Raw genomic sequence first — 14,193 nt, 5'->3', positions numbered from 1 at the left:
CATATATTACAGCATATAAAGAATTTTAGGGTTAATTTAGCAAATATTACAGCTAAAGATAAAAACAAAGGTTTCACGTAAAACTAAAAAAAGCTGAAATCTTTTACAGACTTAGAAGGGTTGCTGTATTTACAAGATTTCTATGTTAAATTTATGCAAAATTCTGTGAAGTTATCTTTACATTTTTACTGTATTTTCATTGTGGCAACCACTGCAACCAAATTGTTTTTTAAAACTTTCGAAAAATATTGTTTTTAACACACAGTTTGTTTTAACAATGGTTCATATGATAATTTGTGGTTGATTATATGATTCATAGTCAATTTTGGTTCATTTTGAACGATTTGATTCATTGACCAAAATGGATCCAGGACATCTTTATCCAAAACTTCAACCAGTGTGACTCAAAGAGAGAAACCTGGTACTGATGAGTGTAGAGGAAGTTTTCCAGATTCCTCGGATTTCTTCAAGATCATCAAGGGTAAAAGAAACGTGTGTCCAAACAAGTACGGTCAACAAGAATGAATGTCAAATCCATCCACATTTTAGTGTACTAAAGTTCAGCCCACTGTTGTTTTTCCACATCCAAAGGGAACATTACTAGAACATTCTAGCACACTGTGTGGTCACATGACTTTGCTAAATTCAAAGTGTTTCCACACATTGGACTGGAATGATGGTTGATCAGTTTTTGCTGACATCCCATGTGTGTTGTCTGCTTGAATGTACTTGGTTGTTTTTACATGATAGCAAATAAATCTGTCATGTCTCATTCCGAATACACTTTGCCTACAACACTCAACAGACTAATACCCTTAAAACTACCACATTCATACTTATCACCCTTACCCCTGTACAGGGGAACCACACACGCACACATCCAATCAAGCGGCACCTGCCCACTTACAAAACACACATTCAACAGTCTCACAAACCACTCAATCACAATCACTCCACCACACTTCAGGCATTCCACAGTACACCCATCCACACCTGCAGCCTTTCCTACTTTCAACTTTCCCACAGCTTGCTCAACTTCCTCTCCCGTAATCAATGCTTCATTCAACTCTCAATACATTCAGTCTACTTTCCCTTCCATACCCACATGCAACCTTCCTTCCACCAAATAGTGATCAGACATACCTCCACTCTCTCCCCCCTCACACTTACATCCAGCAATCTACTGCATGCAACCTTTGAAACCACCACATATTGCATCAGTGCTTTATCAATCACTCTTCCACCACTCTGCCTCACCCACGTATACTTATGGATCTCTTTCTTTCTGAACCATGTATTCCCAATTACCATCTCTCTTTCAGTGCACATTCCTATCAGTCTCTAACCATTGTCATTCTTTCCAGGAACACCATGCCCGCCAACAACACCCTCAATTTTCTCATCACCTACTCTAGCATTCAGATCTCCCATCAGCACTACATTCACATTTGCTCCAAATCCTTGCAAGCACTCATCCAAGTCGTTCCAGAAGGTCGCTCTCTCCTCTTCATTCCTCTCACTGCCAGGACCATATGCACTCACGAACGCCCACAACGCCTTCAGAAATTTCACTTTCACCCACATCAGCCTTTGTGAAACCTCCTTCCATTCAACCACACATCGTCTCACCTCACAGCTAACTAGCAAAGCCACAACTTCTCTTGCTCTCCCGCTCTCTACACCAGGCATTCTCCCACTCACACTTCCAAACACACACTCACCCTTCCCTTTCATCTTTGTCTCACTCAGTGCTAACACGCTCATTCCCCTCCTTCCAAACAGGGATTAGAATACCTGATTCTGATCATTTGGATAGGTGGCCAATACTTTTGGTAATATAGTGTTTTTAGGTGTTGCCAACATCATCTCCAGTATTAAAGGGTTAGGTTACCAGTAGTCAATATTAGGGCTGCATGATACGAGGGAAACTTGCAATTTGTGATATTAATAATCAATATTGCGATGACGATATAAATTGTTATACATGAACAAATAGCAAGAAAACCCAAAACATAATTTATATTTTTCTGCAACAGTTAATTTAAATAAGAGTCAAAACACCTTAAATTATACTCCAAATGGGAGGCAATCATTCATTCATTAATTTTCTATTCCGTTTTTCCCTTCTGGGGTCACAGGGCTGCCGGAGCCTATCCCGGCCACTTGTGGGCGAAGGCAGGGGGACACCCTGGACAGGTCTTCAGTCTGTCGCAGGCTAGAATGTACACAATCACACACCCACGCAGTCTCACACATATGGACAATTTAGAGTTGCCAATTGACCTATCTAGCATGTTTTTGGACGGTGGGAGGAAGCCGGAGATCCCAGAGAGAACCCACGCATGCACGGGGAGAACATGTAAACTCCACACAGAAAGGTCCCCCATTGATGTTCTGTTCCAGGTCCCCCAGCCAGGACTTGAACCGGGGCACTTCTTGCTGTGAGGCAAGAGCGCTGACCACTGCGCCACTGTGCAGGTGAGCATCTAAGATAAAAGAGTTCCATCCGATAGGACAAATGTATAAAGGGATTTATTTGATTACTTAAATACTTCAAGCTGTCATAAGATTGTTTTAGCACATTTAAGCTAAAAGTTTATCGCAATTTTTGCCATCTTTTGCAACATGCGTATTGCACAGCTTGTTATCACGATAACGATAAATTAGCGATTTATTGTGAAGGCTTACTCAATAGCATAAAGTTGTGAAAGGAGGTAACTGATATCATTCCTTCTACTGTCTTTGTATAGAATAAAAAGGGATCTCATGGTTCAAGCAAAGCTAATAAATTATGTTCCAGGGGGAAAAAACAACAGGAGTCATTTTTTCAAACTCAAACATCTTTATTTATTTGACTTTAGAGACAGCATTAAACCATTTAATGTGTCAGGGCGTGGATGGAAAACTGATCCCAGATCCAGGAATGCGTCCAGGTTTCATGTGTTCCAGGTTCAGGAGCAGTTTCTACAGAGAAAAACACGTCAGCTGGGAAAACCTTTCTCATCGTTACCAGACATGTTTAAGTGGCTGTGACTGATGCTAAACATGTAATCTTCTACAACAGTAATCATATGGCCACTGAATGACATGGTCCATTACACACTAAGAAGTTGGGATTGGTAACTTAAAAAAACACTCAGAAGGCTAATACCACAGTTTTATTTAGTCTTTACAAATAAATATTTCTTTGCGTGTTTGCCGTTTCACTCCTCCAGACTTCCATTACAGCTAACTGGGTTCTCCCTATAACATTGGAACCTTTTCCACATCGTCCTTTTTAGAAGCTAAGATTTGAGGCTTTTATTTTGTTAAGTTTTATTGAGACTGGCTCCATGGCTTAGTGTCAAAGTAGGATGAGGAAGAGAATAAAGGATTAACATTAGAACAAATAAGTGGATCCAAGCTTGCTCCTGTTTATTCTACCCTAGTCTTGCTTTGTGCCAGTATTGTTGTGGGGCTTTTATTTTGAAGTGTAATTTAAAAAGATTTACTTTGGGAAGGGTAAACTTACAGCAATTATAGAGGCGGTTCAACCTGTCAATATCATTCTTGCTCATCTGGGTGGCCTGGCCAAAGGAAACGTTGCTGTCGGGAATGGGCTCCATGGTGGGAAGGTTGTTCTTTGAGAAGGCATACCTGAAAGGTCACAGTGAACACAAAGAATGATGGGAACGACTCAGGGGTAACACTTCATCCTTTGGGCAGGCGAAGCAGGAGCCAAATTTGTAACCTTCAGAGGTGGACTGCTCTACATTTGCACCACAGCCATCCCAGAGATTAATAAAAGACATCAACATACACAAAGGACACAAGCAACTTCTGTTTTACCTTTCATATTGCATGACAGAGTTGTAGTCATAAGGAGTTCCCTGGTTCAGAGTGTCGATCTTGTAGAAATTGTACTCCATGTCTGCAAGTATAGGAGACATTTTGACTGAAATGAAACAGGTTTCAGCTGTTTTGGGGAAGTTTTTGCTAATCAAGTCAACTTTTTCCATTTCTTACACTTTGTCTTTAACAAGCTAAAATATAATTCATATTTTATTCAGAAGGCAGCTTCACTTCGATAAACTGAACAATATATTTAGACGAGTGGTGGAAAACGTTGATGATCTGACCATCAATGATGTTTTCCCAGTGCACTTTGATGTGGTTATCCCTGTCGGAGCGAGTCTGCTCGTGGTTGAAGCCGAGGGCATGGAGCAGCTCGTGCTGGACAGTGCTATGGTACAGACAGCCCTGTCTGCTCAGGGACACCGTCTGACCGCCGCCCTGACGACCCACGTAGGAGTAGCAGCTACCATGCAAGAAAGAACAGCAGGGTGTTATGCCCAATCTATTAAATACAGGACAACTGCAGTGAAGCAGCAGAGAATGCAAAAGTTCTGTAGGATAAAGATCAGGGGCATTTTCAATCTGAGCCACATTCCAGTACTGACACCGAAACAACCGAGAAGTACCAAATTATGCAGGTCATTGTAGGACTGTTTTGGGCTGGTGGGAGGAGCTGTGAGAGGACTCAACAAAACTGTCAGTATACGTTGTCTCCAATATTGAACTGGTAGCGAGTTGGACAGAGTCAGTATGGCCACGGACCCTTTGGGCTCTGTTTTCTCCATCAGGAACCCATTGGTTTTGTTTATGCGGGTCTGTGGTTTTCCCTTAAAAAGGAAGTTCCATTCATTCAAGGCGATGATCTTTATTTTTTTTACTCTTAAATGTGCTTTGGTTTATTCCTCTTTTTTTTTTTATAAGAGCCAATTTCAGCCAAGCTCCGGCTGTTGGTTATGGTATATTTCGCACTATAATTTATTTCCGAGCATAAGTCACAACAGCTAAACAAAAAAAAGCAAGGCATAAGGTTGAGTGGCGCTTCTTCTGCATTGCTGTCAGTAGCAAATACTGATGAACCACACTGCCTTCTAACTTTGATTAGTGGGAAAAGAACAAAAATATGAGCCTATTTATTTGTTTTAAATCATATATAAGTCACACCTGAGTATAAGTTCTATACCTGGCTAAACAATGCAAAAAAAACTGTGACTTATACTCCAAAAATCCTGTCTAGTGGTGTTCCCCAAGGTTCTGTTTTGGGCCCTATTTCACTCATACTCTATATGATCCCTCTTGGGAGACTCGTCAGCAAATTAATCACATTTCATATCATTTATATGATGATGACATTCAGATTTATCATCTCTTTGGTGATATATATATTTACTTTACCATGTCTGATTTACCATTTACTTCGAAACTCTCAAAGTACGGAGACATAAATTTTTGCCCCAGTCTCTAAAATACCCTCTTCTAAAAGTCACCTTGGTTCACTGAGCTTCTCAGTCCAGTCTCAGGAATCTGTCACGTGACTCCAAGTTGAAGCTCCTGGTAAAAGACACTTTTTATCACCTGAAGAATAAACTTTTACCTCATTCTGACCTTGAGCTCATCATCCATGCTTTTATCTCTTATTGTATAGACTGCTTTACTTGTTTTAACAAACATTATATCTTAAACGACTCCAATTTGTCCAAAAATCTGCAGCAAGGCTTTTAACCAATAGGTGAAGTCATGTCACCCCTCTGCTTTTAATGCTACATTGGCTTACTGATCAATTTTAAACAGATTTTAATATTATAATTTGAGTTGTTAGAGCTTTGCAGCCTAATATTTGTGGCCTTTTCACTCCCTGCACGTCTGCATCTCCCTTCAGGACAAAGAAAAATCCTTTTAAACGTTCCTAAAACAAATTTTAAAACTAGAGGAGACCTCCCTCTAGATTGACCTCCCTCTGTCTCTGCAGCAGATTGACTCCGTCAAGTCATTTAAAACTATTTATTTCATTCTTTTTTTTTTAGCTCTCTTAACTTTTGTTTTACTCAAAATGTGTGAGTATGTTTTATTGGGTTTACCTGCTTTAAGCAGCTTGTATTATCTCTCTGGTTTTATCTAGTTTTAACATTCTGAGGGACGTGTAAGTTGTTCTCTGGGAATAAAGATTTACTTACTTCAGTGCTTTGAGTTGACGGCCTGACAGCCACTGTTCAACAAGACCATTAAAATATAAAAAAACGCATGGCTTACCCATTTCTAGACTCAATGCTCAACCACTCGTGATCTCCATTCTGGTAGGGTCTAAAACGAATGCAGGAAACATCTGAGAAAGACTCCAGCCCACGGACGATGATGGCTCTCTCCCTAGAGGCTGGCAGATCAAAGAAGACATTGAGCTGTTTCCATATCCAGCACGGTACCTCCGCTAAACCCAAGTGCATAACCAACAGCGTTCATTCTAAGATAACTCTCAGTCGTGAGTGGTCTGTCGGTCGGTCTGTCTGTCTGTGATGCAGGTCTTTGCAAGGTCTTTGCAGGTCTTGAGGTTGAATCCTGGCTCCTGAACTTAAGGGCTTCTTTCACCACTCATCCATGCAGCTTCTTTTTCTCTATCAGATGTTTTCAACAGACTGATGAAGAGCCTTGGATGAGTGGTGAAACATTTCAGGAAGGAAGACTTTGAGTCCAGATGCAATGATGCAACTTCAAGACAACTTTACTGGGATGAATGAGAACCGTCATTGACAACGGGATAAAAACAGTAGCTTTGAAAAATGGAGTGTTGTTTGACGCTGATCCAGTAACACCCATCACTGTGATGCCTGAGGCAGCTTAAGCTTACTGTAGTAGTCAGCGATGTAGTATGGGATGTAGACATTCCCGTCAGTGTATTTTAACCAAAGACAGCCTCTGGAGGTGCACGGGTCAGCATTCTTGTCGGCCTCAGAACGGATTGCAATGTCACCTCCAATCAGGAGGGGCTCATCAAGGTCGGGTTCTGCAGGAGCACCACAGGAGAGAGCTGAACAGATTCTGGACTGGATGTTTAAATGAGTGAGGGCAACAATATGGTTGACATACTGCGGTCTCTGTTGGCTCTTTCCAGTAGCTCGCCAACAGATGGCTCCCTGGATACACCCTCCTCCACAGCAGCGACCTCTGCACAAGACATTGGGTCCAGATTCTGTGACATCTGGATCACATCTGTACTAATTCTGTTGAATTCATGTGGAGCCTTTGATAAGAGCATCAAAGTACAGTAGAAAAAGGTTTCTTACCTTCCTTTGTTGAGTCAGGTGTCATGAAAAAAAGAGTAAATTGGATTTCAGCTCAAGAACAGAGTTTATGTCGGCTATGCTAATGTAAAAATACAGAAGCTAAGTCAGATCTTCAGTCGATGGCACAATCCAGTTTATGAAAATCAGTGTTCTCTTCTCTGAAACATTTGAGTCCCTGCTATGTGTCTAACTTCAAAAAAGTGCTAAAGATTGACTGATTGCTTATTTCCCCCTAAAACCGCATGAAATGTCTCAGAATGGGCACATGGGCAATAATAATAATAATAAGTCTGTGTAGACTCACGCAGGTATATTTCATCAGAGTGAAAGCATAAAGACATTTCATTGTCTGAGCGATTGTTTTTTCAGTTGAAAAGCGTCTTCAACACTGAAAGCTAAACCAAGTGGACCGCTTTTTTTTACTGCTAATGTGAGAGACATGACAGTATTTACAATAAAATAAAAACTTAAAAAACGGAAAAAAAACTATAAAACTTGAGCATAACTTATACAAATGTTGCATTGTTTTAAAAAATTCCATTGCCAGATGAAAGAATAAAGCTTTAACTTTGAATTCACAAATAAAAGAGTAGAAATGGAAGCATTTGTGTTTTCTTAAATGCATTGACTACTTTTTATTTCTTAATTTATGTTTTTGAATGCTGGAGAATATGCCGTGCAATATATGATAATGTCAGGTGTTTGTTACCTGAGCCCAGGAGGAGGAGACCAACAGCAGGGCCGCAAAAAACCAGGAGAAAAGGATCATGGCTGCAAGGAAGCTGTGCTGACTAAAGATCACAACACAGAAGAGAGTCTGGAGAAGATGCCGCCTCAGGTGATGCAGCTCACTGGAGAGTAGGGGTCTTCCTGCTTCAGTGGGTTTTATACTGTCACAGAACTCCAAGAATTACTGTACAAAAGGTGTAAAAAAAGTGCCAACACAGCATTTATCAGGCCTTTATCACAAACGTGGGAGACCTAAGGGACAGTGTTTACACAGGTGTTACTGTGATCCAGCAGGGGAGGTTTCGCTCATCTGGCCCTTTCCAGATCAAGTAAAAAAGTATTCAACTTCAATTTCAAGTTTTACCATACCCCACCTTTTAAAGTGAAAACATTCATTTCAAACCTGCTATCATGCTCCTTTAAAACATTTAGTTGGGAGACAATAAAAAACTGTTGGTCTGAGTTGCGCAAACAGTTAAGGATTTATGATAGTTTAAACAATTTAAACACTCGGTTGTGAAAAGGATAAGTGGAATCCAAGTCCAAGTCCTCAACTCTAGTGGTAGCATGGACTCACGTCTGCAACTAGAATTGATAAGTCATGATCAATAACTTGTTCCAAAGGTTTAAAGTCTCTCTCCAACTATATTTATTTGTCTATTTTCACATCATCCTCGGTGGAGTTTATCAGAAATTTACATCTGAGTTGTGGGCGGAACTGTTGGCTCAGAAGTAACCCTCCGTTGATATCCCATCATTCCTTTGTTTACACTCTCTACCACTAGCTTACAGCCCCTCATAAGCCAAAGCCAGCATTAGCGCAGCAAAATATTACTTAGCAGTATTGGAGCTGTCCAGCCGTACAGTTTAGATTCCAGCTCAGACGAGGAAAACGAAGACGTTCATGGATCTATTTGTCTGCCAGTGAAATTTTTAGAACTAGAGTAGAACAGGGAGACTTTAACCCTTCCATGGCAGTTGCTGCGTCACAAATCTGAGCTTTTTTAAACTGCAGGTTTTTATGTGGGGGTTATTCCAGAAGGCATGTTTAAACTACCCTGACTTCAACCCTGAACTCTGGCTGAAATCCGCCTGAACTTGCTTACTCTGGTTATGTCGGTTCCAAAAGTGATATGAGTTAGCGTAATTACGCTTGACTTACGCTGGCTTAATGCACGTGCACAGCAGGTACATAAAGACATTCTCAATGGATCGCCAATTTCCGGCCGAAGTCACCATGGAAACGCATGGAGAAAAAAAAAGATGCTTCACTCCAGTGAGGCGGAGTCGGAGATTTTAATGACGCCGTTTGAAGATTATACGCCCATCAAAAAAGTAATACTGTTGCATCATCAGCAAAAGAAAGAGTTTCTGCTTGGAGAAAAATAACGGACAAAGTAAACGCACAAGTTTCTATCTCATCTCTATTTTTATTGTGAATCTATATATCTATATATCTATATATAGATATATAGATATATATGAATTACTTGAATTGGTAACACGTAATTTAAAATAATTCAACTCAAATTTACATATTTATTTAACTAAATGTCATTTTACTCCAATTCAATTAAAGGTTTTTCCATCTTAATTTATTGTAATTCTTGAACTCTCATATGTCTAAGTTTGAGCCTGCTGATATACTCATTTTTTTAACAATAAAATGAATGAAACAAAATGGATTTGCAACATGAAACATAATGTCTTAACATTTTTTCTGACTTGAACAATATATGCAGTAGGGGTCCTAAATAATCTCTCTCCCTCTCCCTCCCTCTCACTCATGGTGCAGAAAGAATTAAACATAACAGGACAAATAACTCGGAAAACACAGTAAAACACCTAAACAACTAAACACATTTGGTCAAAAACCAAATGGTATCCCACAATTCCTTGCGGTGCTGATTTAACAGCAGCAAAGTTACACCTACTTAATTGAATTAATTTGAACTAAAGAACAGAGCATTTTGCTCTGCGTTCCTGATTGGCTGTAGACCTTGTCAATCTGCTCTGTGCCATCTCTCCTGTACAGAATCCGTTCAGTTTACTGAAGTTACATAGACCCTCTTTCCTGATCAGATCTTTTTTTTCATTCCATAACACTGGACTTGTTTTTCTATGAAGGTTTCAACTTTGAGAGTTTAAAAGTGTGAAAATGTTCAAGTCTGTCTGAGAAAAGTCTACAAAGTTTGTAGTATGGGGGTTAAACAGCCTTAAAACATCTGTAACTCAACTTCACAGATTTTATCTGTCAAGGGAAATTGTTGGAATGTATCCCCTGCAATAAACAATGGATCATTGTATTCAAATAATATGAACACTTTCATCTTAAGTGCAACAAAGCAATAATGATTCATTTTTCCAGAGCCTCAGCTCTGCTGGTTTATTCAGAACATGCAGCAGTCCTGAATGGATGTCAACCTCAAGTTCTTCATTTTTCTCTCTGGCTTTATTTGCAAAAGTCTTATGGTTGAGAGCTGGCCTGGCATCAACCATGAGGATCTTTTTAGACCTTGTTAGTGCCATCTTGTGGCTGATCTATACAAACATGTTTCTGCCATGATCGGTGGTGTGTGTTCCTCGGCATGCTCTCCAACCTCCTGGTCTCCACTGGTGTTCCTTATCACTGTCAATCATCCCATCTCTGAGCCCTTAGTTTTTAGGACTGACAGTTCCTCACACTTTTTACCAGTTCGTTGGTCCAGCGGGTCACAGGTTCATAGTTTTTGCTCCTTTGACCTACAGGTGTAGGAAAAAATCATTTTGGCGACATACCGCGATGTTTTATTTGGCAATACTTGTCTCGATTCAAAATGCTGTCAGGACGATCTTTATTTGATTATTTATAAGCGTCCTTTAACTATTTCTTAAAATTAGGGGTGTGCGGAAAAATAGATTTGTTGATATGTCCTGCTCAGAACCTTACAGTTTTATTGCCATCCCCTTCTGAATGGCCTCCAAGGCTCTCCAACTAGGCCTTCCTGCGGGAATGGAACTGGCTCCACACAAAGACTATGAAACTTCTGAACTTGCCAAGCTACCAGAACTGACCAACACAGTCGTGACCCTTGTGCTATCCTAGGCACTTTAACATTGGGAGTTGGGTCATCTAGACCCACTAGACAGTGCTCTGAACCTTTTTTCTTCAATGATTTGTGATCTTCACTGGTGTCCATGGATTACATGAAATCTTTCCACCTTTACCCACCTTTGTCATGGTAGGGAGAACATGTCAATGTAAGGGGGGGGGGGGGGGGGTCATCTAAGATAGCACAAGGGTTAAACATGATGAACAAGGGAAACAGCAGCTCAATGCATATCTCAACCTTAATGCTAGTCTGTTCCCTGTGTCTTTGATAAAAAAACCCTCTGGCCTAAAAAACTCCAAACTGCCCTTATCAGTGTGGGACACACAGCACACGTCCTGCCGCTGCCGGCAAGAGGCCACACGGTCAACGGCTGGAGACTCATTTGAAAAAAAACAAAGACGGTTCATTTGCTGTTTTCTTCAAGAATACACAAAAAACAGCAACATTTCTAGAAGCCATGCAGATCGTCATTACAATCATGACCGGGTGTAGTAACTTCTGTTTTAGCTTATAACCTTAAACAAAACTCTACAGTTAGTCATAACATTCTGAATTTTAATTTAATCTATTCAACGTCTTTATGTTGAATGGATTAAATTACCTGGGAGAACCTTAAAGAGGAAAATATTTCCATCACTCTCTGGTGGTTTCAGACACTTGGTAGTTTTGAAATTAAAGGTTATGTAAGCTTCAGTCTAAACAACAGAGAACGTTTGGCAACCAAAGACCTCCTGGAAACACTGAACTACGAAATCATGTTGTGACAGAGTTGACAAGAAAAGACAGGAAAAGAGAGAACTTGCTGCTGTATTTTATTTGGACAAATATGTTTAGTCATGAAGAAATTAGGTTAAGCTCATTAAATAATCAGAAAAATGTTCATATATCAATGTCAAATCTTATTTTGAAAAATTTGAAGAAGGTGATTCAATAAAAATCAAACTGAAACTTTACTATTGTTCTACTCATTGAAAAAAGGTCAGAACAAAAATTCACATTTTCATGGAGGTCAAAGTTTAAACCTCCTGCCTCCTATTAGCTGTTTTTCGCTCCTGGTGGCTGAAATCGCGTCATTGAGACACTGTTTTGTACTAGAAATGTGAAAAGCGTCTAAACCTTAACACAAGAGTTTAAATTGGCTTAAAATATTGTTAATGTCAAGTAACATAACATAAAATCACTGTGATGTTGAAATTGATATTAAACGTCTATTCATGCAAATGTGTGGGAAAATATAGTCCTAATTTTTTCACATGACTGCATGTATGTATATATATACAGTATATATATTATCACATTTTTACTGGTTTCTATCTTAAAGGCTGTTTCTATTTTGTGTCAGTGAAAGGATCTGGAGTCTCAGAAAACTCTTGAAGTACTGACCGTTTTGTAAGTAACAATTCTGTTCAGTCCACATCAGATGAAGACCTTCAATAGTTCAAATTGTGTCTAAAGGTTAAATCTAAATAAGAAATGTGTCTGAACTGAAACGTAGTGGTGAGCTTTCCATGAAAAGTTTGTGTCCTGTAAAGACGTGCAGTCTACGGTGGCCGAGAGGTGCATTTAAGATTCAACCAACAACAAATCCCAGTCCAAATGAACAAATACTGAAACCCAACAGCAAATCACGCTGTAGGTACTGTAACCATTCGCCCTGCAATAACTGTTCGGGGTCCTTTCAACTGAGGATAACGTCACACTACAGTAGCCCCACTTGGACAAACTATGTAGCATGGAGATCTGCTCGGGCTCTGCATATTTTCATTTCATGTTTCCTTTTGTAACCTCACGTAACCTCGTAACTTCTTTTTCCTCTTAAGTTCTGTCTGACATTAATTTTGTGGTGTTTATAGAGAGATTTTGCCACAACCCACATTGTAAAAAGATCTGTGGCTGTTAGAATGAACCTGCTGCTCCACACAAGTGAACCGTGTCTCTGAGCAGAGACACAAATAATCATAACAATAATAAAAGCTTGTTTAAAAGATGTCGGAGCTCTGTTTGTTTACAACGGACCGTATAATATCTTCTTCTATGGTAGTATCGTCATTTGTCCAGACCAATCATTATCTGACACGTCATCGGACCAACGGACAGCCAATCACATTATGTGACGTCAGCACTGGTTGAAGGACTCCGAACGGTTGTTGCAGGCCGAACGGTTATGGTACCTACAGCGGAAGAAACTACAGAGTCCTGAAACACAAAAGCAAATCCGGGTGCAAATGACCAAATATCAAATTACAAAAAACAATCCAGTTACAAATTATTAAAGTGTTTGCATCACTTCAGGTATTAAGGGTATTTCTTTTCCATTAGCAGCTGCTCGCTTTTGTTCATTTTTTCTTCGTGTTATATTTGGAGTGTGAACTCAAAAAAGGGAATAAATACTCTAAATACCAGAAGTGATGCAAACAATTTACCTTGCTAAACATTGTTGTAATTTGTACTGTAGTAATACAACTTAAAAAATGCTTTTGGACTGTTTCATGTTTTTTTAAATGTCCACATGAAAAAACCCCGGAATAAATAACTTTAAAACAGCGTGCCGTGGGAGATGGTCAGGTGTACCGTGGGAAATTGCCCTCATTGCCTGATCTAAAAACATTTACCATCTCCAGGATATCAGCTCTGTGTTCATCCAAACAGGCCCTGATAAAACACTGAGTAGTTAGGAATATAAAAGATCATAAAATACTTTTATCTTTGTGATATTTGATTCTATTAAAGACATTTTGATAAGAATGACAGTACCACGATTTAGCCGTAGCGTCAGCTGTTTTTTGGAAATGTCCCGCCCCTTCAACTGACTCCACCAATCATTCTTGGAGGCTTAATCACACATCATCAGTCTGACCAATCAGAAGTGGTTAAAGTCTTCACTTCCTTGTTCTGATTCTGCTCATAAAGTCTCTCAGTTCTAACAAAAATACCAGCTAAAGCTCGTCGTTAGCGGTGTAGCTTTCCACAGAATCCGGTGTCAGACCGTGGAACAAGTGAACAAAACAAAGAAGCTCAGAGACGCGAGTCGGTCTGCCATCACTACATCTCCCATGATGCATTGGGTTAAAGTGACAGCGTCTCAGCGCACAAGAAGTCTTCGTTGTTAAACGTCTTGAAACCACAACGAACACACATCAAACAGTTTTTAAATCTTCTAACTTAACTTTTATTACATCTTTTAGAAAAAAAAGCTGCAGCTTCCAGCTCTTTCTGCCACAATTATCACAAAAATGCACGTGAGATTGCAGAGGGGCTGTAGA

At 39.8% G+C, this 14,193-nt stretch overlaps 1 protein-coding gene across 2 annotated transcripts; it reads right to left on the bottom strand.

Annotated features, from left to right (window-relative positions):
• Window positions 1-2,822: 2,822 nt before the first annotated feature.
• On the bottom strand, window positions 2,823-7,996 carry mc6ast2 (astacin like metallo-protease). Of its 2 annotated transcripts, XM_011486934.3 has the most exons (9): window positions 7,819-7,996; window positions 7,110-7,113; window positions 6,913-6,990; window positions 6,674-6,829; window positions 6,082-6,202; window positions 4,119-4,297; window positions 3,829-3,910; window positions 3,512-3,636; window positions 2,823-2,964 (listed from the first exon to the last, which is right to left on the bottom strand). In XM_011486934.3, coding segments are annotated over exons 1-9 (807 nt in total). In that variant the 5' UTR covers window positions 7,879-7,996; the 3' UTR covers window positions 2,823-2,962.
• Window positions 7,997-14,193: the final 6,197 nt, after the last annotated feature.

The sequence above is a fragment of the Oryzias latipes genome, chromosome 3 (assembly GCF_002234675.1).
Source record: "Oryzias latipes chromosome 3, ASM223467v1".
Taxonomy (NCBI): domain Eukaryota; kingdom Metazoa; phylum Chordata; class Actinopteri; order Beloniformes; family Adrianichthyidae; genus Oryzias; species Oryzias latipes.
This window is presented reverse-complemented; position numbering and strand designations above follow the sequence as displayed.